The 25,192-nt window shown below is 32.1% G+C and overlaps 3 protein-coding genes and 1 long non-coding RNA gene across 4 annotated transcripts; 2 read left to right on the forward strand and 2 right to left on the reverse strand.

Annotated features, from left to right (window-relative positions):
* The first annotated feature begins 5,532 nt into the window (after window positions 1-5,532).
* Window positions 5,533-9,212, forward strand: LOC120075906 (Photosystem II reaction center PsbP family protein). The gene is made up of 10 exons (XM_039029648.2): window positions 5,533-5,699; window positions 5,780-5,858; window positions 5,953-6,053; window positions 6,165-6,233; window positions 6,319-6,399; window positions 6,479-6,561; window positions 6,826-6,901; window positions 7,496-7,614; window positions 8,814-8,858; window positions 8,950-9,212. The coding sequence occupies exons 1-10, from the start codon at window positions 5,621-5,623 to the stop codon at window positions 8,974-8,976; spliced, it is 759 nt and encodes a 252-aa protein (XP_038885576.1). The 5' UTR covers window positions 5,533-5,620; the 3' UTR covers window positions 8,977-9,212.
* A 3,911-nt stretch (window positions 9,213-13,123) lies between these two features.
* On the forward strand, window positions 13,124-14,899 carry LOC150036627 (uncharacterized). Its single transcript, XR_016529287.1, has 2 exons — window positions 13,124-13,689; window positions 14,561-14,899. It is a non-coding gene; the product is annotated as an uncharacterized LOC150036627 (long non-coding RNA).
* Window positions 13,967-16,397, reverse strand: LOC150036628 (protein CORTICAL MICROTUBULE DISORDERING 1). Its single transcript, XM_090313062.1, has 4 exons — window positions 15,501-16,397; window positions 15,026-15,259; window positions 14,828-14,919; window positions 13,967-14,750 (listed from the first exon to the last, which is right to left on the reverse strand). Exons 1-4 carry the CDS (start codon window positions 16,191-16,193, stop codon window positions 14,126-14,128), a joined length of 1,644 nt encoding a protein of 547 aa, XP_090169188.1. The 5' UTR covers window positions 16,194-16,397; the 3' UTR covers window positions 13,967-14,125.
* Window positions 16,398-17,704: 1,307 nt separating this feature from the next.
* LOC120075425 (RNA-binding (RRM/RBD/RNP motifs) family protein) lies at window positions 17,705-24,555 on the reverse strand. Its single transcript, XM_090313063.1, has 8 exons — window positions 23,481-24,555; window positions 23,146-23,269; window positions 22,820-22,949; window positions 22,064-22,100; window positions 21,624-21,861; window positions 20,763-20,869; window positions 20,562-20,660; window positions 17,705-18,563 (listed from the first exon to the last, which is right to left on the reverse strand). The coding sequence occupies exons 1-6, from the start codon at window positions 23,709-23,711 to the stop codon at window positions 20,775-20,777; spliced, it is 855 nt and encodes a 284-aa protein (XP_090169189.1). The 5' UTR covers window positions 23,712-24,555; the 3' UTR covers window positions 17,705-18,563; window positions 20,562-20,660; window positions 20,763-20,774.
* Between the last annotated feature and the right edge of the window lie 637 nt (window positions 24,556-25,192).

Here is a 25,192-nt window from a genome sequence, read left to right on the forward strand (position 1 = left end):
AACCGATTAATCTCGAATGGTAGAGCTCATGATTTGTAGGTCCATTAGGTCTCTTTGCTAGCTCATATTGGACTAAACCTTAGAACAGTGTGATGAGAGAATTTGAAATTTTCAAATTTGGCTTAAGGAAGTAAGCGTTAATTACAGGTGATATAATTAACGATTTATTGTTTAATTATGAATTGAACAATATGGAGAGATGGAAATATTTAAAATGATTTAAATATTACACATTAAGGATCCATGATCAGGATTGATGTTATTAATTAATTTAATATTTGATATTAAATTAATTAAATTGTTTAATTAATTATTTTAATTAATTTTATAGTTTAATATTTGACATTAAATTATTATTAATTAATTATTAGAATTAATTTTATTTAAAATATTGGTTTTTTAAATTAATTTTATTTGAAATTAAGAAATTTGTTTTTAAAATTGAATTTTAGAAAGTCAATTTTAAATGAATGATGTGTTGGTGGGATTTTCCCACATTTGAACACTTTTAACACCTCAAATCCCATTACATTTAAGCTTGATTTTGCCGTTACTTTATGATGAATTTGGAGTGCATGATTTCTTCTTTACATTTTTTTTTTTTTTTTTTTTTTTGAGATGGGTTGGAATGGTTGTTCATTGAAACTGAATTTATTATCTAAAAATCCATAACTTCAAACTCTCTCAAACCTTTTTCCTTCAAATTAATGTAATTAAAGTACTTAAGTTCCCAAATGCTTCCACTTGCATGTTCTTAACTCCATCACTTACCAATTTCTGTGTGTTTATTCCTGATTTATTTTATATTACTTCTTATTATCTCTTCCTTTGCCAGACATTAAGTGAGACATTCATATATAGTACAAATAACCACTTCCTAAATTTTCATTCTTCATAAAGAGTATGTAGCTATTTTTTACTTCATAGGTTTCAGTTTTATCAAAATGCCGTATAATCTTCTCAGGAATGTTAATGTTTATTGGAATATTTTTTTTATACAAGCTACACTATTCGCCCATAAATTCATTCAAAAGATTTACATTCCAAACTCGTTTGGTTGAATAAAGTTAGAAACTCGACAGCTTGCTAGAAGGGGGTTAAAGAAAATGGGTTTAAAAGTGCAGGGACAAGGAAGCCAAGGATCAGTGAATATATGGATAGAAGAACCATTACCAATCCTATAGCGTAAACCCTTAATCAATAAATTCCTTCCCAACAAAGACTTTTTCAAATTGTTGATGAATCCATAAGAGAATTAGCTTTCAAAACCGAAGCATTTGAAAAATATAGACTCTTTAAAATCATAGAAACAATAGTGTTTGGATTCTCAATGATTCTTCAAACTTGTTTGACAACTAGAGTTTCCCGGAAATTTAGATCATCAAAAACTTTGGTAAGACACATTTTCCTCCCACTCATCTAATTGATCTTTTATTATTATTATTATTATTATTAAAAATAAGAGTCTCATAATCTTAAGAATGATCGTGTAATATTATAACAAAAATTCTTTCGAATTCTGAACAATCTCAAAATATAAAATCATATTTATGTTTTTCAAAAACTTATTTCTCGTCTCATACTCATATTTTTCCTATTTCATATATTTCCAATAATTTTTTTTTCCTAACCGTATTCTCTCTCCAACATTTCTCGTTATCATTTGTTTAACCTTATATAAATTTTATTTTCCTCTCTCCATTTTTCTCATCACTACAACCTTTTTTTCTCAATCTAAAATTTCTCTTTTTTATTTAACTTTATTTTCTCTACAATTTATCTCTTTCCCTCAAAATTTTATTTCTTTTTTCTAACTAATATTTTATATAGTGTAACTAATATTTTTTCTGAAACACATAAATTTATTCAATTTTTTTTTTCTAAATAAATATTTTTTTCCCTGCCTCTAAATTTACTATGTTTTACTTTTCCATCTAAAACATTTGTATCTATATCTCTAAATTTTTGTTTACCTGTCTTTACATAATTTTCTCTCTCTAAAATCTACCTGACTTTTTAGGACTTATACTAAATTGTTACTATATGCATGCATGAATTTCAAAACAACTCGTTCACGAATTTTAACTAAATCAAATGAGTTTTATTAAATAAATAACTTTTGTAAAGTCTAAATAGATGAAAATCTTTGATTGGGATCCCCTGAAATATAAGTTTAAAATAAATTTCTTGAAGTTTTTTAAATCAAAATTTCAACAATGGAACTCTAAGTTCAAACATCAAGACTAGAATTTAAAACACTAAAACATGAAACACATGAGTGAAAGCATCTCTCCAGTCCCATGGCGCGATCACAAATTTCTTCTACCATTTGTCGATACGTCCTTGCACTTACCTGAAAAACATAACATAAAAAAAGGATGAGTATAAAATACTTAATAAGTAACTTCACTACCAAGATCAGGCTAAGTATCTATGTCCTCTAGATGCCACTCTCCAATGGGTTATGCATAAACCTCTACATTCTATGGGATGGTCATCTAGTGGATAATTGAACCTGTCTTACTGTTGTTGAGATAAACCCACAAACCTCTGGTGAAATCTTGTAGGAGATCACTAACCTCTGGTAAAGTCCCGAAGGAGATCACTAATCTCTAGTGAGTCCTGAAGGAAACACAAATCTCTGGTGAAATCCCGAAGGAGATTACAATCTTTGGTGAATCCGGAAGAAAACACAAAGCTCTGGTGAATCTTGAAGGAAACACAATGAATCTCGAAGGAAACACAAACCTTGGGTGGGTATCTAACTACGGGTAGGGGTAACTATCACTATCATAAATAACATGCATCATAAACTAAAGTCCCACAATCATGTAAATGCATATCATCATGCTCAATATTCCTCTAGCAAATCATATAAAAAATTTAATTCATGCTTGCGCTCCTAACATTTTTTAAAATATAATTAAGATAAGCTTATTTTTTCTCATGCATCTCGATGCAAATAGTCTTAAAATCCTTAAAATTATTCTTAAATTTATCGTCTGGCACAAAAGCGATTCTAATAGTAAGATTACTTACCTCAAATTAAAATTCCAAAATTAATCCAAGAAATCAATCTCCAACAAAAGCTTAAATTAATGTCTCAAACGCTTTGTTTACTCTATATTCCAAATTTCGCTCAAAGATTCAAATCTATATATAAACCATAATTTAAAATTTAAAATCCAATTTCCAACATTTATAACTAATCCAAAAAGTTCTGTAGTCTTAATACTCACCAATTATGCACTCCAAAACTCCAAAACTTGTTGAATAGTACACTAACGACTTTAAAAAACTTGACTTGATGCTCCAAATCTTATAGGTAAATCAAGTTGATCCAAAATTCAATGTGTACTAAAGAACTAATAAAGAAATTGAAAGAAAAATCATCAACAATTCACCAAATAAAAAATCCAGCGAGCGGTAGTGACCGACAGATGCATAATGATGAATAGTTAAAAAAAATATGAAAGTAACAAGAATTTTTCTCTCTAATTGACCTCCCTTTGGAATGAAGTGCATGATTGTATTTATAGAGAAAAATACTCCTAATCCTAAATTATGAATAAGACATTTTCTCTAATTAGAAAATTCATATTTTAATTAATTAGAATATCCACCATCTAATTAATTTAAATTAAATCCAAATTTCTTTTATCAACTCAACTTAAATTAATTATCTTCTCTAATTTTGATCCAAACTCCAAAATTAAAGAGAATAAAATTTAGAATCATAATGTCTCATTTCCTTCTTAAATTTCAAATTCCTTTTAATTTCCAAAATCCTGATTTTTTTTTTCTTTATTTTCAAATATTTATCCAAAATAATAATAAAAAAAAATTCTAAATCTCTTATCAAATTAATCTCATCCTTCAATAGTTGAGATCAATTACATCATTCCAAATATTTAATCAATTTAAAAACACTTTTCCCAAAATAAATTAATCCAATTTTTCCTTAAATTGAATTAAAATTCCAATTATTTACAATATCTTTTCAATTAATTATCTTGCCTCCCAAATTAAATTTTTAGTCTTAATTTATTAAAATAACGTCCAAATATTTCAAAATAATTTAATGCAAATTACCTAAAAATTCGGGATGTTATAGCATCTCTCCATTTCTCTCATTTAAAAAACGAAAATAAAATATAGTTTATTAAACAAGTTTGGTTTTCTATTTTTTAGTAACCAAAAAAAAAACCTATTATCAAATATTTGCAATTTTTGTTATTAAAAAATGAAAAACAAAACAAAAACCAAAAAAAATAAAAGATAAAATCTGGGTCTTAATTAGGCCCATTTAACTTTTAGTTTTAGTTTTTGAAATTAAGCTTATAGACATTATTTCCAACTCCAAATTTCTTTCTTTATACACATGTTGTAAAAAACCAAACCAAAATTTGAAAACTAAAAAAGTAACATTTAAAAACTTGTTTTGTTTTTGGAATTTAGCTAAGAATTCAATCATTGTACTTAAAAAAGATGAAAATCATTATAAGAAATTAGGAGAAAATAGGATTAATTTTCAAAAAAAAAAAAAAAAATGGTTATTAAACAAGGCCTCAACTTTCAAGATTTTATCTATCTGGTTCTTAAATTTTCAAAACGTCTAATACGTTCCACTACCTTCATTTTTGTGATCAATAAATACTGAAACTTTAAACTATGCCTAACATTTAGGTTTCTTAACGTTCAATATTTTTTTTTGTCCAATAATAGCATCTTGATATAATCATTCTTAAAAAATTGATTGATAAATAGGTATAATATTAAAATTTACGTTTAATAAAATGAGTTTATGTTTAGCAGATATACACTTTTTTTCAACATAGGTCAAAGACTTATTAGATACAAAAGTAAAAGTTTTAAAGATATATTAGATAAAATATTGAAAATTTAAGAATATATTAGACCATTTTAAAAGTTTAAGAACTTAATGATCATACGATTAAAAGTTTACGAATGTATTATAAACTTTTTAGATTTATAGAACTTAATGATTATAGGACTAAAAGTTTACAAATGTATTATAAACTTTTTAACATTATGGATGTATTTACATAAAAATAAGAACTCAAGATTTATACACCTTTGAAAATTCAGAGAAAATTTATCACAACACCTAAAAATTTAGGTCATGTGTAGTAACCATTTTGTGTTTTGTTTTTGTTATTGAAAATTAAGCTAATAGACATTAGTTCTATCTCCAAATTTCTTTATTTATTATCTATTTTTAAACAATGGTTTGAAAAACCAAGCCAAATTTTAAAAACTAAAAGAAATAGCTTTTAAAAACTTTTGTTTTTAGATTTTGATTAAAAATTTAATTATTGTACTCATGAAAGATGCAGTTCATTGTAAAAGCGGAGAGAAAATAAATTTAATTTTCAAAAATAAAAAAAATAATAAAAACGATTACCAAGGCCTTAATTACTAAATTTGGAATTTGCTCTTTTAATTAATACAATCACTCCCTATATTTTAGGGACAAAGATTGAATATTAATGTCCTTAAATAAACCTTTTTGAACCCAAGGTTTAAAGAAATAGCACAAATGTAGCACATTGTACAATGAAAATCCATCTATAATCTTCGAGTGGACTACAAGCAAAGCATGGCGTCCCTTCCTTCACCCAGCGCTGTAATCCAACGCCCTCGCTCATGGCGCTTCTCACAATCATCACCCTCCAATGGTAATCTTCCTCTACACTACTCACTACTCATCTTCGCTCTTCTTGTTTTCAATCCTATCTTCTTCCTTCTTCCATTTCAGGACTCCCCATTCCTATCCGCTCAAAACTCCGCGTTTTCTGCTCTGGCAACAACATCAACATTTCCAATCAACAATCCTGGTAAAATCGCCCTGTCTTCATCAATCGTTATCATTTGCTTGTTATCCTGTTTAATTTCAATGTTCAAATGCTCCTTCCTTCTGTTGGTTCTTAGTTATTGGGCGAGCGGAGTTAACAGACGTGAAATTATGCTAGGGATTGGATTGACTGCGTTTTCTTTTCAAGAAGTTGTTTCTAATGCCTTAGCTGAGAGTGGTACCGATTTTCCTTCTTCATCTCGAGCTTGTTCTCAGAGATTACATTATTTATCTCTCTTTGGTATTGTTTTTATTTGAAGATTGAATACGTTCAGTTTACGAGTGATAGTTATGGTTGCTGAGGATTATCGGACGTATACAGATGAAGCGAATAAGTTCAGATTGGCGATTCCTCAAGGTGTGTGGCCTGTGATTCTTGTTTAAAGGAGAATTAGAGAGAGATTAAACTGTGTTAATTAGTTGAACTTGTGTGATTTATGTAGATTGGCAAGTGGGTAATGGTGAACCGAATGGGTTCAAGTCGGTTACGGCGTTTTTTCCTCAAGAAACTTCAAGTTCCAATGGTATTTTCTTACTTCTTTTTTAGATTTTCTTTCACTGGCTTCAGTTTTGAATACTTTGATGGACTGAAATTTGGTTTAGTCAGTGTTGTAATCTCGGGGCTTGGTCCTGATTTCACGAGAATGGAATCCTTTGGCAAGGTTGAAGAATTTGCTGATACGCTGGTATGATTTTCCATATCATTTTGCAGGTTTTGAAATGAAATAAGAAAGCCAAAATTGGATCTCCTTTTGCAGTTTTAAGCCAAAACTGATTCTTTTCTCTTGAAGTTTCTTAAACAGAAAATGACTGCCAAGATTAGACCTCTTCTTTTTGCATTTTCTGTATGGAAAAATGAAAGCCAAAATGGGGTCTCTTCCTCTGCAGTTTTTGAATGGAAATTGGTAGCCTAAATATGGAATTTCCTCTTCTCTTGATATCTCTTTCAGGTGAGCGGACTGGACAGAAGCTGGAAAAGGCCACCAGGTGTGGCGGCGAAACTTATAAACTGTAGATCATCAAAAGGTATGTAGCTGAAGAACAGCCAGTTAACTCTGCATTTACAGAACCATAGTTAAAACTTGATGGATACTTATTTATAATAAACATTGAAAACATGAAACTTACCTGAGAACCATTGTAGATTTTGTCCACTAGTAGTCTTGTTCGGTTAGATACAAACAAAGTTCCACGTTAATTGAGGAATAGAAAGATTTATGGTATATAAGCAATGACAATTATCTTCATTGATCTGAAGCATGTGGAGTGAAACTAAAAGCAATCTCATGTGTGTTTATGTCCAAAGTGAACAATATCTTATCAATGTAGAGATATGTGGAAGGTATGTTGTCCTTAACTATTGGTATCACATTCGTGATCTAAACCTAGCTGTGTGACTGAGAGAAACGTTCAGACTCCGAACAAAGAGAATTATTGAGTCTCGTCTGTGCTCTATTTCGGTGGTTTGCTTCTCTACTTTGATAAGAGTACAAATAAAATCATCTAAAAGATCTCTTTTGTTGTCAATCATACATGGACTTAGATTTGACGAGTCTAAAATTACATAGATCCTTCACATCATAGAGCAATGAGGTTTGATTTGGAAAGAAATTTTTGCAGGGATATATTACATAGAGTACACACTGCAGAATCCAGGTGAAAGCCGCAAACATTTATACTCTGCAATTGGGATGGCATCTAATGGCTGGTACAACAGACTTTACACCATAACAGGACAGGTAGGTTGCTCCATTCTTTTTATTAAGAAATCGACAATTAAAGATGAATAGAAAACGTAAAACAATAAAGAATCAACACAAATTTTTTGATTTACTAACAGTGTATTAATTGCATCTACAGACAAAAGGTGAAAATAGTTTACTAGGAAAAAAAAATTAGATTACAAAGTCAAAGGCAGCAGTAATGTCAGATAGTTTATTGTGCACTTGTCCAAACTTTAGGGCCAAAATCGTAAATAATGCAAATAACATCAAACTCGATCTATGCACCAATGAAATCAAGGTGGTCAATTAACAAAATCCATTATTTTCATGTGAAATCTCAAGTAATATATGTCTAAATGTGTTATTAAAACAATAATTTAATGGTCGACTTATGTTAATATATTTTAGGTTAAAATACTATTTTGGTCTTCGGGACTTATTCCATTTTCGATTATGTACTTCCAAGTGTTCAATTTAGTCTCTATACTTATAATAAGTTTTAAGTTTAATCAAACTTGTAGCTTATAATTGATTTTTTGAAAATCGTTTGATAATCTATTAACCATTTTATTGTCGATTTTGAAAGCATATTCATATAATTATTTTCTTACATAAACGTTGTCATTATTATTTAACCAATTTCGTTAAAAAAAAGAACTATAAGGGACTTGCTTAAGGTTTATTAAAATTTAAGGTTTATTGAAAGTACAAATACTAAAATTAGACATTTGAAAATATATGGATTAATGTTGAACAAATCTAAACAACAAGACCAAAATAACATTTTAAAAATATTTTCTCATGGAAGAACACATTCGAGACTATAATATATTAGGGATAAAATTGGCAATTTATTTCGAAAAAACAACAAAATAGATGCTTTTGTTCGTTTAAGTAAATTCATCTACGTGGATATCATACTTAAAGTCACATGTAGGTCATAATGTTTTTTTAATAGATTCCTTAAGAAAAGGATTTTTTAAAAATAGATTTCAAGTTTTAATTTTGTCAAATGATTGATGATGAATAGCTAGAACAAAAATGATTTTTAATTTGAGAGACTAAAACAACACGTTTAAAAGTTGAATTAAAAAAAAGGAAATTAAAACTCAACCAATAGAAACATTAAAGGGAACAAGATAACATTTAAATATATCAGGAAAAAAATGTATTTTTTCCTTTCTTTTTAATAGTTGCTTTAATGTGTTACACAGTATGCGGATGAAGAATCAGAGAACTATAGTTCAAAAATTGAGAAGGTTAGTGAGATATTTCAAGCATGAATTAATTTTCATATAATCTATTCTTGAGGTTTTCCTTAAAAGATGAGTGTAAATGTTGGTTTTGTAGGTTGTCAATTCCTTCACTTTCATTTGATGATGCTACATAACTGGCTTTCACAACACCATTCATTATGGGGTTAAAGATTTTCCACTTTTCTCCCTCTAATCTTAGTTTTTTTTTTTTTATTATTATTATTATTTTTTTTTTTATCGTTTATTTCGACTCCTACGCTCTGACACTTCAAAATGCTACAAATGTTTCTATATCAATTTAGGTTTATTATTACCAAAACATTAATTAATTAATTAATTTAAAATTAAGGTAAGAAAGCCAACAATTTCCTCTTTTTGGATTTTTTTTTTTTCTTCTCCATTTGTTTTTATTTTCACCTTTGGTTTTTCAGATTTTCCTCATTCTCTCACTTTCGGATTTCCTTCATCCATTTTTCCAGTCTCTTATATATTGAGTATATTGATTCATTTTTTTCCTATTATGTTTTTATTTTCACAATTTATATTGTATATACATGTTTCTCATTTTTGTAAGTATGTTTAATTTTTATATATATATATATCATGTATCACTGTATTCTCATTTGTGCATACATAAATATGTTATCGTATATTTATATATTTGTGATTGATTCTAACAATACTAGTACCTGAAAATTAGGAAATAATTAGGATAATTAAAATGTAGATTAAAAATCACTTTTATACTTTAAACTTTCATGAAGTAATAATTTAGTTCCTGAATTTTGATTTGTAACGATTTAGTTCTTGAACTTTCAATTTTGTAAACAATTTAGTCCCTAAATTTTATTATGTAACAATTTAATCCATGGATTTTCAAATTTGTAACAATTTGGTCTTCTAATGTAGAAATTAGTGTTAAGATTTAATGAGATTTCTTGCATATATAAATTGATAAACTAATTAAAGACTCAATATTTTTTATAAAATACAAAATCATAAAATAATAAAAATGGACATCTAATTTTGATAAATTTTTTAATGTTAGGGACTAAATTGTTATGAACTTAAAAGTAAAATGATTCAATGTTACATACTAAAGTTCAAGATTAAATTGTTACAATATTGAAAGTACATGGATTAAATTGTTACAAGCCAAATTTAGAGACTAAATTGTTATTTTCATGAAAATTTAGGAACTGAAAGTGTTTTTTAACTTTGAAATAAGCTTATATATATTTCAAAATTTAAAATTTAATATGGAAAAAAGACCTTGTATGTAAACTGTGCACTATATTTTCATACAATAGCAATAACATATACAAAAAAGTTACTCCTGTAAATATTGTATACAGGTTTGTGATTGATTCAAACGATGCTATACAATAGAAGATTAGAGCATAATTATGAAAACAATCAAATACAATTCTTTAGTGTTCTCAAATTATTTATATAAACTTTGTATTCATCTGAAAGTTGAAAATAAAATTTGGAAATAAATTCTTATTCGTATTTTTGTTGTTGGTGGTCCATCAAACAAAAGAGAAAACATAGATGCAATTAGGTTGCACCAATCTCTTATGTAATCCAGCTAACATCTAATCAAATTGTGTTGGCGTGGCACATCTTTTCTAAAATGTTTTTTTTTTTTTGAAAAAATTGTGTTAGTAAAAGAAATGAAGGGTATGGGGATGTACCTAATCATTCCCCTTTAGCAAAATCTCATTGATCGTCAACACATGGAAAGTGTTTTTTGTTTGAATATTGCTTTAGCCTTTGTACTTTATGTTTTGGTTCATTTTGGTCCTTGTGTCTATATAATTTTAACTTTAGTTCATTTTGGTCTTTATACATTCAATTTTGGTTCATTTTGGTCATTGGGCTTTTATAAATTGACTATATTAGTCCCTTCATTTTAAGTTTTATTTCATTTTTAAGAGATCAAAGTTGTTACTTTTTGAAAGTTGAAGAAGCAAAGTGAGCTAAAGTTGAAAGTACAAGAACCAAAGATATAGAGATTCAAATAAATCAAAGTAAAAAGTATAGGGACTAAAACGAATATTTTGAAAGTACGAGAATCAAAATAAACCAAAACTAAAAGGACAACGACCAAGATAGAGTTTAAACATTTTTTTTTTAAAAAAAGAACTCTTTCGTATGCAAACCCCTTAAAAAATTTCATAAGTCACTGCATCTATGTTTCTTCATTTTCGTCTTCATCGGTGACTGAGATTGATTTTCTGCTCGAATGTCATGGTTAGGATAGTTGCACCATAGATGGCAAGGAAGGGAATAATCAAGTTACTTGGTACAAAAATTTCGGGGTTAATTGGATAAAAAGGCTGTTTTTTTTTTTTAAAAAAAAAAAAAAAAAAAAAATTGGGGAAAAGGGGTTGTTTCAAAATTATTTAGAGTAATGGGGTTCTTTTTTTATCCTTTAGTTCATTTCACCTTTTTATTTTTATTTTTTATTTTTCCTTTTTTCATCTTTTCCAGTTAACTTCCGTTAGACCCCTATCATTTCTTTTTTTCTTTTTCTTTTTCTTTTTTTTTTTTTAATTTCTTTTTATTAACCGTTTTGTTTACCTCTTTTCCTTTTCCTTTAAACCATTTTTTCGTTCTACTCAGATTGTGGAAGGTTGTTTTTTTACGAGAAAAATATATTGGTCTCTAAATTTTGAATATAATTTCTATTTAGTCCATATATTTCAAAATGTTTTAGTACATTTTCTATTTAGTCCATATATTTCAAAATATTTTAGTACATTTTCTTGTGGTAAGACAAGAAAGTATTTGGACATACTCCTACTCCCGGTTGCAATCTATATCCAAATGCTTTCTTGTCTTACCACAAAGAAATCCTTAGATTTGATGAAAGCAGGCAAAGTACATTCTTAGATTGGCAATGAAAAAAAGAAGAGAGATGCTAGGGTTAGAGAAGAAAATATAATATTCTCCTCTTATTACCTTTAAAAATTATCAATGCATTAATTCTCAAATATGAATAAAATACTTCAAATATCGGTTTTACAAAATAGACTATTAGAATAAATACATGGATGATTTTCAAAAGAAATTCTATCTAAGAATCTAAATTGATTCATTTATAAAAGTTTAGGAACTTCATTAATACAATTATAACTTTCACACGTAATTTTTTTCTAAAAGGAACGTAATAAAATGTGTAAATTTATATGTTTATATAAAAAGCTTAGGGTTTAAATTGATACACCTAAAACATAGGGATATAAGTTGATATTTTTCCATTATTTTTTAAAGCTCTAATAAGTAAATTGAACCCTAACTTTTATTAAAAAAAAGCTAACTCATTTGCTCATTTATGTGAGAAATAGGAAGTTTGGACATATTTTTAAATATGAGTTAAATGTTATGAGTATCCATATATTTTTTTCACTTTAGACGAGGATAAGTCACATGAAGCCATAACCAATTACTCCCTCATTTCCTCAACGCGGATGAGAGGAGGATACAAGTAGGAAAGATATTTTTTTAAAAAAAAGCAGCCTTGAGAGGATACGAAAGCTGCAATAGCATGGACAATTTTGTTCCTCTTTAGAGATATGACAAAAATGCAAAATGGTAATAGAGTTCGTAACAAAAACAATGTCCTCAATAATGACCTCAATATCAACTATAGAGTTCTCTTTCCTGATAAGCAGATTAATAACTTCAAGAGTACTGGATTCCACCTCTCGCAGTGGACTTGTCCCTGACCTGAACATTCTGGCTTGACTACGGAAAGACCTTTCAGAATAGCTTCGGCTTCTAACATGTTTACGCTTCAGTCTTTGCAAAAACTTTTATAACTATTCAGGATCGATCGACCAACATGATCACAAACAATCCACCTGAACCCATCCAAACCCTTCTCCTTTGATTAAGTCGCGTCAGCAATCAGCTTCCAACGACCCTCTTTAGGTGGAGACCAATAGGGACAAATGATGATGGAAGGGGAAGAGGTAGGCATTGAAAGAGCACAACTAGCCCCTACACACTGCCCTCACCCACAAGATTCAAGCACATGGCCTCATACTATATTAAATCACCCATTAATTCAAAACTTTTTTTTTTCTTTTGATGATATTACTAAAAATGGGAAGGATATCCTTGATGATTTTCCATACAGTCCATCAATTCAAAACTTAAAGCTTATAAATTGTAATAAATTTAATTATATAAATACTTGAACAGTTGAAGTTGATCATTCTTTCCAACTAAGTGTGGGCTTTTTCAGATCTACCAGTCCAAGGTTGGTGACATTTGGTAGAAAGTTCATATCTCCATGAAATGGCCAGTTTGGCAACCAATGAAGCTCTCTCCTTTTCTTTTCTTCCCCACCCATCATTTGGCAGCTAGATCCACTCATGGGTTTTGAATTATTTGATAAACAAAACAAGATAGACCCACTCGCCTACCCCTAACATGCTTCCCATTCTCAATTCTCATCAACAAACCTTTTTGTTGGCTGTGAACAAGTTTTAAATTAACAAGGAATATATCTTGCACTCTTTTCTCATGGGTGCCCAATTGTTTACTCACTCACATTGCTGTTTAAATATGTGGGTTCTTGCAATTCTTTTGTAGGCTCATAAGCTGTTTGATAAAATGCCCGAGAGACCAGAACTTGAGTTTCCTCCATCCAACAGGCACAGATGGAGATAGGAAGAGTGAGCCATGCTGGAGAGGCAGGGCACATGCTAGATTTACCAGCAAGATGGAAAGTCTTAGCATGTGCCCTTCTTCTCCAACTTGGATTCTCTTCCTTCTGAAAACAGCATCAATAACTTAAGCGAGCCTCAACCTCTAATAAAGGGTAACCGTGTTGTATTTATTATTTGTTTTAACTAGAATGCTTGAGATGGTGTTCAGTTCAGTGCATAGTTCACTTAAGTATAGCTCATGCTGGAAACGATAGGAAATTGAGGAATGGTAATGAATTGTGTTCATTGGTTTGGTTTCTGGTTTAATTGATGACTCACTAGTATAATGAGCCTTGTCACTGTTGTCTACCTGGTTTGAACTTTGAACACTTCTTTTTTGATTCAGTATATGTTTTAGTTATCTGTGTGTTGGGTTAGAATGTAGAGAAGTTTACAGAAAGAAGTAGTTTTAAATGTGTTATTGATCTATATGTCAGCCAGTTGTCGATAAAAATGACCAAACTCTTGATATCAGAGAGATTAAAGTCACTTTAAATGTATAATTTACTGTGTCGTACAATTTACAAACTTTGAATGTGCTGTGCTTGATTAACAACGGTCGAATCTGCTCTCTAAAGCTGTTGCAGCAGACTCCACATGTAAAAGCAAACAGGAATAGACTTTCTGCTTTAGCCTGTCAATGGCTTCCCTTGAGCCATTATCTCCTGAACTCAAATTTCCTTTTAACTTGTCCAACCATTCATTTGCTTGCTTGAGTTGTGATAAGGCAACAGCAATATGGTTGCCCGCCTCCGTTTGTTGCCCTGCATTGTTCCGGCCTTTCTTGTCCTGGTTTCCTATTCGAAACCCACTATCCAATGCTTCCTCCAAAAAATTCAAAAACCATGATGTCGATTCCTTTAGCAAAACATCTCTTAGTAATTTTATCTCCTTTGCACCATCTCCTCTGGCCCATTCTTGTTTTTCGCTCTCTCTTAATTCAATAGGTGCCTTTGCAGGCTTTGATGAAGCACTCTTTGACAGGAATAACGAGGAAACTTTTGTAGACTTATTTGCTTCTGGCAGAGATGAGTTTGCAGTCAAAAGAAGTGACTTGTCCTTGACTCCATCCTTGGAATTTGTTTCGGAGATTAGCTGCTGCAGTGTGAAGAACTTGGTGAGAGGGAGTTGGGGATTCTCAGGTGAGGCTGATGAGCACAGATCAGCAAACACACTGAAAAAAATGATGGAAATAAGATTAATTTGTATGAAATGCTTGACTTTTTCAAAATTTAAATCCTAACAATGTACCTGAGACATTTGATCAAGGATGCGGCAGCAATTGCCTCTTTTTGAGCCTCTATTGCAACCACAGAGGCTATATTTTTCCTTCTAACCATCCCCTTGAAAAATCAAAAGTTCACATATACTCAACTTTCGAGCATCGGTTAAATGCATAATGCAGAAATGAAAAGGCTAATAACATGGAAAGAGAAAAGGGATGCATACTTTTCCAGTCTTTAAAAGATTAGTAGGCAAGGAGGCCCATGAAATTGTGTCGGATGAATGAGTTTTATCTTTTCTGTTCGATAAGCAATTCACATTCAAATTTTCTTGCTTAGATGAAATGCCTTTTGCAGGGATGCTCTTAGACCATGCAGAGGCCTCCTTGACACTGAACTGAAAGGCTTCTGCCTTTGAAGAAACCTCATCGAGCCGGTTTTGCAGGTTTGCTGCTTGCACCTATCAGTGAAGCATAAAATGAGAAAAATCTTTTCTAAGATTGGAATAAACCATGTTAATTCAATATTATTTGTCTATGTGCATCAATGAAATAATACGGTGTTCTAGTCAAATTTTTACTTCTTAAACCGAAAAAACGGGACTGAAGTTATTATTCTTAGATCGAGCTCCTTAGTTCTTAGGAACTTACAAAAAAAGGGGGGAAAAAAAGTGTCATGGTTAGTGTGAGATAGACTTGTACCTGACCTTTAAGGTCGTTGGACTTTCCTTTCACTGGTCCTACTACAACCTTCTTACCTGCTTCACCATCCTCATTTTCATTGCTCCTCCCAACTGCACTTGAATCAAATCTACCACTTCTAGAATTCAATGACAAAACACCTTGCATATACCGCGATGAAACATTTGTCTTCTCCTCTTTGATCACAACTTTATGTCTCATGCTCTCATTTTTTGCTTCTGACATCTCCTTTGATTTAGCTCCACGTTTTCCTTCTTGATCACTCTGGATTGGCCTCTCTGATGGCTCCATTATTTGCATGAGATCCTTCGGAGTCCCGATGAAAGGTTGTCGTCCAGGAACTGGTCTAATTCCGACAAGAACTGGAACTGGAGTTCCAGCTTCCATTTTATCAACATAGAAGAATTGGCCAAGTTGTAACTTGTTGTTCAAGATCAACTCATTATCTTGCCTAGACAATGAGACATAAGTTGAATGTGAAGAATCCGAAACTTTTATAAAGAAGCCTTGATTAGGCCACAGTTCTAATCCATTTAAAGCAGGTACAATGCTGATAACTTGTAATAGCACTGATCTATATTCTCCTCTGACCTTCACATTGGAGTTCATACTCTGTAGAAGTTTAAGCAATACTCCTGGTATAAGTGACGCCATTCCAAGACTCCGTCGTTTTTTACTATGAAACCATAACATTCACCTCATCCAAGTACAGAAATAGATATGGGCAAAGTCCAAATACAGAACCAAGAATAACAAAAGTAGCTAAAAGGGAGAGTTTTCTGTCAAAAGGAAAGAAAACTAAATCTTACATGAACACTTGAGTCACGGAAATTTTACAAGAGTAATGTTTCTGTTTGCTGAAGGTTGAAGTAGGAATAAATCCTTCAACTTTGCATGCTTGGCAAGTAAACATCAACCTCTCTTGGCTTAAAAGCAAAGTAAGAATGTTTACCAAATGGTTGTGGCCCTTCTTCTATGGTGAAATGTCATATCTGCCCCCCTTGTAGGAGGGTTAGTTGAAGCTTGAGATGGCTGTTTCAGTTGGGGTTAAAATGGCAAATTTACGTAGGTATCTTCTTCATTACTTTACTCATATCAATTAACAGGTCGGGAAGCCATTGTCAAAAGGTGAAGCCATTGAGATGTCACTTTCTAGTCCATCAAAAAATTTACAAGTCATAAATTCTTTCTCCACCAGAATAGAAAAGAAAATCTAACATAAAGTTATTTGTTTCCAATAAATCTTGTGGTTTATGATCCAAGAAAATTAATTTTTTTACTTCGTTTAAAACAAAGATTTTTATTTTTTGAGATGAACGTATTTAAATTGAGTTGGGATGATACCCAAAAAAGAAAAGTTAAAAGTGTTTACTAACATCGACTTTTAATTATTATTTTTTAGTTGAATATTAGAATACGATAAAGTTAAAATAAGGAATCAATATCCTAGAGAAAACTTATTAATGTAAACAAATATTCTAAATGACCTGACTTAATTATACATCGATATCAATATTTCACTCATAATCTGTAACATTGTTAACCTCAACATTATATCGAAATCGATATTTTAATCCTTGAACTAAAGAACATTAAACTAATCGCAGTGTCTAATTGAACTATGTTAATTAATTTTATTCAAAATTCAATCATCATTTGACATAATCCAACATTGATTAAACATATCCAACTAATTAATTTCTCTAAATAATTGGCAATGGAGTACTTTTAAAGCAACCAATAAGAATCTATTTTACAATAATCAACGATACAATATTATAGTGTAGATAAATGTTTATCACAATTAATTGACTAAAAAGGCATAGGTCAAATCCAGGCTTCCCCATATCCACAAATATTATTTTAGACTGCAAGACATGTTAACAACACTGTAGAAAGTCAAAAATTCAGTAAGAAGTCGAGGGCAAATTCCAATCATCCCAAATCTTCTTCCTTGGCACTTAGGAAGTCACTTTATGATCATTTTAATGCCATAATGACCCCAATGCTTGTTTGGAATCCATTAGAAAATCTGAAGCTTATTAATAAACAAACATATAAACAATGGCTTAAAAATTCAATTTATTGCCAAATGGATCCCACCAGCTGAATCACCTGTAAAAACTATCATTTAGTGCCACAAGAAGAAACAAACTTGTGCATCACAGCCAAAAAGAATAATTAAAAAAAGGAAAAAAAGGGAATAGCCAAGGAAAAACCAAGAGCAATGACTATTTTCCATCTCTCATCATCCCAAAACTTTGCAGCAAGGAAGTCATTTTATGGTCCTTTCATGGCATCATATCACAATAATGGTTGAGATAAATCCTAAAACTTCCATCCAATGTTTGGAATCCATTGGCAAATTCCCTTCAACCTTCCCCCCAAACAGAAGAAAACAGAACAAGCTAATAATGAAGGGAAAGAAAAATAATGTTACCACAACAAACACAATGAATAAACAGAATGTTTCCAAAGCCTAAACATGATCCAAACACTGAAGGAAGAACTAAAAACTTTACATCCTCCGATGCAGCCAATCCCAATCTGCCACGCCAGCGAGGGGTATTAAAATGAAAAATCAGCAATTGATCTTCCTGATAGAACCTGAAGCTGCTTCGTTGTTATGAAGTCAGTCAGGCCTTGAAAGAAATCCAAATTTATGGAAATTACAATAAATCCTAACTAATTTATGCACATGAACTTATGAAATCATATATTAGTACCAGATGATGATAGACCCATGACCACACAAAGCACCAGAGACTTCCTATACACCCAAAATGCTGGGAGTTTACTATAAAAGAATCATATGTTGATTCTAATTTTGACTTCTTTTTACACGTTTTTATTCCTAAATAGATGCTTAAAACCGATTTAAGCACCCATCAATCAATCCACGACTACCGGCCGCGAGAGCGTTGGTAGTGTATAAAAGTTTATAAACACTGGGGAAGAAGAAGAAAGGTATTAGAGAAAGAGCAGCCGCATCTCCCATATTCCTTCTCCACCATCTGGAGCGACTCAAGACCATCTGACGTCTCTGGTGAGCATGACTATGACCTGCAGTTAAGTAAGAGAACTTTAAAATCAACTGCAAACAATGGGAAGCAATATCTGTTCAAGTTTACAAGTCAATCAATATTCAATATCCAAAAAATAAACATCAGGTGGGTGGGCGGTGGAGGGAAGGGGGGTTGGGTTGGAAATCTTACACATCAACCTCAGGCCAACAAGATATTCTAATAACTTAAATTAAAGAAAGTGAACCGGACACAAGACTATTCAACACAGACAAGAAAATATTAATCAAAATAATTTCTAATTCGCAGGTCATATTGCAAGATGTTCCAGAAGAAAACTCACAAGGTCAACATGATAAAAAGATACCATCTATAACTGTAAGCTCGAACAAAATTGCTAAGAGGAAATAAGAAAGAAGGAAAGAAGACGAAGGAGGGGGAAGTAATTAAGAAACTATCAGGAACTCTCAATATTAATATCATATTAATCAAAATAATTTCTAATTTGCAGGTCATATTGCAACATATTCCATAAGAAAACTCATAAGGCAAAAACATGATAAAAAGATAAAAATGGAAAGAATACGAGGGGAAAGTTATTAAGGGGGTACTTAGGGCGTTGAGTTTGTTTGTATAGTCTATGGGTTATAATAGTCTGTAGCTAATAATAGTTTGTGTTTAGGGTGCAAACTATTTTAGTTTGGGTAGAAAATAGTAAACATTGTAATAAAGGGAGTAAGAGGGGATGAGTAGGAAATAGTAAACACTATAACAAAGAGGGATTTGAAATAGTAATACTATAGTTAATTGTAGATTATAATAGCTGGAAACACCAACTATTATAATTGGAGCCCCAAACATTGAATGAGCTAAAATAGCCCATTTCACCCACTTGAAGTTGGAAGCCCAACCCCCCCCCAAAAAAAAAAAACAAAAAAATCTATCACGAACTCTCAATATTTTTCCCTAAAGGAAATAACTATTCATGTCTGGACAAAAAATCTACAGAGAGCAATAACATTGTCCTGCAAGCATCAGGACAAAACGTTGAATTCAATCTCCCTTTCCTAATTATTTGGAACCTCTGGGCACAAGTTTTAATTCCTATTGATCATAATACTCGATCAATAATGGACACGAGTTTTTCTTCCTATTTTCAATGATGGACATCACTTCAAGATTTCCTCAATAATCCCCAAAACTCAAGGGCACAGAAATGATCGAGGCATCTTTCCAGCCATCTTTCATCTCCACTTCCACTCAGCAACCTAGAGAATATATTTGAAAAAAAATAAAAGCATTCTAGTTCATAAATTAATTTCAAATAATATTGCTTTTATAACTTTACTTTCTTGTAGATATATTGCCTAGACTATATAGTACATCATACCAAACACAGTCATGTTTCTCTCTCTCTCCCTCTCTAATATTCATGAGTGCCCAACCCAGCTTGCATGTACCTGGACTATTCTCATGAAACAACCACCTGACTCTACTGCATTTGGTTGCCAAGGTAACTCGTAAAAATATTTAAATTCTAAGTAGGTGGCCACCAATGTGTAGAACCTATTCCCTCAAATAAACCCTATTATTTTTTAGATAGATCTAAACCTTTATTATTTACATGATCCTTATTGATCACTATGCTAATTTATAGTCGTTTACAAGTTCAGGCGTCCTACACACTCATTCTTATGAGTATCCAAACACATCTTTAATTGTACCAACCTCATTTCTCCACCACCCCGCTTTAACTTAAAACCAGAGAATTGTGGCTACCAATCCTTTAGACCCCCCACAGATTAGTTCTCTTTGCCAAGGAGTTATATTCAAGAATACACCATACCGTTCTGCTATAAACCTATATGAAATAAGATATGACGGAAAAGAAATCATCACAAATATTTTGCCATAAGCTTTCCTTTTTTTTTTTTTAATTTTGAATGAGAGTTTTGCCATAAGTTTCAAATAGTTGTTATCCTGATGATGATCACATGTGAAAATTGTCGAAAAAGCTATGCAGTGAACATAAGTCTACCTCTAGAATGCATGATAAATTATTTGCAAGGCTAGATCCGAAGCCCGCCACTCAAGTAGCAGATCCGCTGCTCTAAGTCCTGCTGCAATCTATCGATACCTATTAATGTAGTTAAATTGCAGGCAGTTAGAGACAGCTGATGATAAAGAGAGGAAGGACAGTTTCAAATATTAATTATTAACTACAAAAGTTGGAGTTTACCTGATCAACTCCTCATCCAGATGTTTGGTCAGAACCGCTACCTTGTACAAACTGAGAAGGAGAATGAACAACGAACTGTGGCTGTGCTGCAACAGGTGCTGGAATACCTGATGAAACAAACACGTTTTCCTAATCAAGCATGTCTTAACATCTCAAACCATATTATTTTAGTTTTCCCCATTCTACATCAGATTATCAAAAACATGGTACATGTAAAACAAACAGAAATGTGACCTAAATTGTATTAAGCAACAGAGATATCTCAATACATTATATCTTCTTTGTTCTGTAGTAAAACAAATTTTTTCTAATCACTTGCCCCCATGGATCCTTGTTCAGTTGTCCTTCAGTTACGAATTTCAATATCCCCATGATGACCTTTCCTTCTGTTGCACTTTCATTCCTTTTGAATGAAAGAAGTTTTCGCAGCAAAAAAACAAAAAAACAAAAACAGAAACAAATCTTTACTGTCCCCAGAAGATATCCAGTTTTGAGTCCACTGTCTTTACTGGATGGGTGCCATTTCAAAGCAGAGAAGTTTTGACCCTTCAGAGTACTAACAAATCTTAGTCATCACATAACTAAGTGAATGCAATGATCGAACGTGAGTTTACCAACATTTTCTAGATTTTTAACAAAAGGGAAAGATAAATGAAAGAATGAAACAAAAGAATGGCCTTGAGAAAAAGATCAAAGGACCAAACCAATGGAGAAACTAAAAAAGATTACATAAAGACACAAAAGAGATCCAATTGATGATAATAAAATAAAAAATTCAAAGAAAAATACCTAAAAAGACTAGTCAAAACTCATATTGCTCAATGTTGTAATCAAGAGTAATCTGCATACAAAGCAAAATACCTGAAGGATATGGTGCCTGAATAGTAGGCATTGGAGAAGAAGTTAATGCATTGACATTAGGACCACTAAACTGCACGATCTGAGGACTTGGCATTGCATATCCATGCAATGCTCCATACCCATGACCACCAGGCACTGTTTGACCTAATTGTCCATAATGATAAATAGTAGGGCTTGCTGACCCAGGCACCCCATAGATCTGCAGGTATTGCTGACCCACAAAAGGGTTATATCCACCCTAGGAAAAGGATACAAGACACAAAATCAAAACCACTGAGCATATTATGCTAGAACCACACAGAAAATCAAAACCGAGCATATTATGCTAGAACTATCAAAAACCTAGAGAAACTTTTGAAGATACCCAGCATATCACCCTTCCCTACGTCCACCCTCAAAACACAAAATTGCAGACTTTGTAAATATAACAATAGTGATACCTGCGGGTAGACATACTCAGGTCCATAAGTAGCATAACTGCATAGAAAACAAATGATTGAAAATACTTAAAATATTTCCAGGAGATAATATTATGAAAGCAGAAATTTAGATAGTAGCATAAACTGAAACAATGCAAACTTAACAGGAGGAAATCATTTTCAACCCATAGTCCATTGTAATACCAGAATTGGTATGCCAACTAACTAGCGACCAGGGTAGTCGAATCCTACCAACTTGACTTCTAACATAAACTGTAAAATGCAAGTGATAACAAGATATGAAACTTCTCCAATAATACTAGCCATGCTTCCTCCCATTCAACTACATTAGTCATGGCACATATCCTCAAATAACTTCTATGGTATTCCTGCAATTACCAATCACACTGTGTCACATCACTGATCAGGTATAATCCTGATTTCTAGGAGGTGACAGAGAAACATATCCTAAAGAATGTTGCATGTAGTGATTGGTAATATACCTCTTGTGACTTTAAAGATAAATACTAGAAGAAGAAGAGGAAGAAGAAGAAGATATCATTCATTTATTATAAAACTTGATGACAATCAGAAAAGGATAAAAAATTCTCATAATTTCGAATTTATGAAAGCAAACCAAGCCCCACAAAGTCATACTACAAGATGTAAAGCTCGTGATATAGCAATGCAAAACGTAAGAGGTCAGTGTTAGACAAATAATAAATTTTGAATGTATTGGCAGGCTTGGATGCACAAAGAGGAACCTCGGGGACATACCCATAAGGAGGATATGCAAGTCCCTGTTGATAAGCATAGGAAACCGGTTGTTGATATCCAAAATTTCCAATATAAGCTCCCCTGTTGGGTTGCATGCCTCCCACATATACTGCAGGCTGTCTTAAACGTCCTGTAAGAAACAGTAGTGTAGAAGCAAAGACTGATCAATCCAGAGCTTCCAAAGACTCGAAACAGGAATTTGTGACCATAAATTCCTTTGGACAAAATGCATATACAAGGAAAAATCCTCGATCATACAAAAACACATGACAGGAACTAACAATACGATTTGCTAACCACTAAAAGATCAAAAAAGGAAATAATACCATAAGATATAGGTGGACGAGGCCGGCCAAGTGAAGCCAGATTACAATTTGCTCGCCTGCCATCAATAATTGGAGTAGGGTCTGCGCAAGCTCTTCGAGCAGACTCTGGATCCCGGAAGGTCACCTAAAACCCTCCATGTAAACAGGAACAAACGTTCAGGTCATTCCAATGTCAGCAATATAGATATTAATGATCAAACAATTAGATACGACTAGCTTGCTAGAAGAAAAAAAAAGTGTCAAAACGAATGTTCTTAGGCTATTACTTTTAGAAAGTAGCAATAAAAGTATAAAGTTAACAAAAACCCATTAAAGTAAAAACCATTAATACTCACGAAACCATATCCTTTGGATCTCCCTGTATTCTTATCCGTTATAACAACAGCCTCAAGAATCTCCCCAAACTGCTCAAAGTAGCGCCTCATAGTCTCGCTCTGAGTCTCCCAAGCCAACCCACCAACAAAGACCTTGGTGTAAGTGGTATCACCAAAGGGAGAGTTCAAGAACCCAGAACTCGAACTTGATCCAGATATCGAACTAGGACCCGGACCATGCTGATAAGCCATTATTAATGGAGAAACTTAAGAAGAAAACAAACTAAGAGACAAAGAATTGAACCCCAAAGATACAATATTTTAACAAAGAGACGGAGAGTAAGTAGGACTGGATCAAGTGGAAGAGAAAGAGGAGGATTAGAGAGGAACCCACATAGCAAAAGCAAACCCCTAGGAAAACCCAGATAGAATCAGGAGGAAATTGAAAAGAATTGAAGAGGGAAGAAAAGGGTAGGAGAGGAGTGATGAAGAGAAAGAGGGAAAAGGGAAAGGAAGGCAGAAAAGGAAGGATCAAACCCAATAAGAGTGATCATAATTAGAAAGGGAAACCCTAGAAATGAGTTGAGAAAGAAAGGATGGGCCAAAGAGGAACAGGGGAGAGGGGAAGAGAGGAGGTCGGTGATGAGGGGAAAGAGAGAAAGAGAGAGAGAGAGAGAGATCTAGGGAGCGTAGGAAGAGGATGGAATTGTACGGGGGAAAAGTGGGAAGAGGGAAAGAGAATCTGGAAGAAGGAGTATATTTATGATCATAATAATGGAGAATACAAATACGAAGGTGGAGGAGGGGGAGAGGACGGCGGCGCCGGAGAGAGAGGGGAGGGGGAGGCGGCGGAGGGCGGCGGAGGAAAACAAGGGAAAGGGAAAGGAAAGGAGAAGGAAAGGGTTTAGAATTTCGTTTTTCATGGCTGTTGTTAGTACTTTGTGCTTTCTTTTGTTTGATTGACGGACCCTCGAGTTTTACGGGATTTCCATTCAGATACTCCCAATCTCGCACCCTACAGTTTTCTCTCTCTCTCTCTCTTTCTTTTTTCTTCTTTTTTTCTGTTTTTCAAATTTATAAAAGCTTTAACCTTTTTCAAATATAAAATAGTTTTTTAGATACATATCCGTTCATTCATATTTCAATCTCAGAAATGCTGATGTCTTCATTTTACCAATGTAAAAACAAAAATACCTATAAAATATTAATCTTCGATGAATATTTTTTGAAAAATTATAATACCGAAATTTAATATATATATATATATATATATATATATTAAAATTAGTAAATAAATTGAACCAATTTACACACAAAGTGATATTTTGTTGATTATTTTATTATGGTTCGTGAATTTTTCTACCATCTAATGTGAATGTCGATTCCTCGTCGATATTGAACTAATGGAATATGTGAAAATATCGAGATGTCGACAAAAAATTAATGTCATCATTTCTACACGTATTAGACTTCAGGTTGATACACTAAATCAATATTTTAAGCATACAAATCAATAGTTAAAGGTGAAATCTGATTAGTAATGGAATAATAGATAATAGCAACTAAAAAATAAATATGAAATGAATATTTTATTAATAAAGTTTATCTCATATAATAGAAAATCAAATACAAGATTCAATGGAAGATGACGATTTTTTTAGTAAAGTAAAATGATGACTAAAGTACTAATTAGGAATTAATATAATCTATTTGACATTTGCTTCTAAGTCATC

This window comes from Benincasa hispida, chromosome 4 (genome assembly GCF_027475165.1).
Source record: "Benincasa hispida cultivar pf3 chromosome 4, pf3_genome.v1.1, whole genome shotgun sequence".
In the NCBI taxonomy this organism is placed as follows: Eukaryota; Viridiplantae; Streptophyta; class Magnoliopsida; order Cucurbitales; family Cucurbitaceae; genus Benincasa; species Benincasa hispida.

Excerpts from the sequence above, each read along its gene's own strand:
- LOC150036628 (XM_090313062.1), bottom strand. The coding sequence starts at position 16,193 with ATGTTATGGTTTCATAGTAAAAAACGACGGAGTCTTGGAATGGCGTCA. Across the intron at positions 15,260-15,500 it reads CCAACGACCTTAAAGGTCAG|GTGCAAGCAGCAAACCTGCA; the intron begins GTACAAGTCTAT and ends CTTCACTGATAG. Across the intron at positions 14,751-14,827 it reads TCCTTGATCAAATGTCTCAG|TGTGTTTGCTGATCTGTGCT; the intron begins GTACATTGTTAG and ends CATTTTTTTCAG.
- LOC120075425 (XM_090313063.1), bottom strand. The coding sequence starts at position 23,711 with ATGGCTTATCAGCATGGTCCGGGTCCTAGTTCGATATCTGGATCAAGT. Across the intron at positions 22,101-22,819 it reads CTTGCATATCCTCCTTATGG|TTATGCTACTTATGGACCTG; the intron begins GTATGTCCCCGA and ends TTTTCTATGCAG. Across the intron at positions 20,870-21,623 it reads TCAGGCACCATATCCTTCAG|GTATTCCAGCACCTGTTGCA; the intron begins GTATTTTGCTTT and ends TTGTTTCATCAG.
- LOC120075906 (XM_039029648.2), top strand. The coding sequence starts at position 5,621 with ATGGCGTCCCTTCCTTCACCCAGCGCTGTAATCCAACGCCCTCGCTCA. Across the intron at positions 6,234-6,318 it reads CAGATTGGCGATTCCTCAAG|ATTGGCAAGTGGGTAATGGT; the intron begins GTGTGTGGCCTG and ends TGATTTATGTAG. Across the intron at positions 6,902-7,495 it reads AAACTGTAGATCATCAAAAG|GGATATATTACATAGAGTAC; the intron begins GTATGTAGCTGA and ends AAATTTTTGCAG.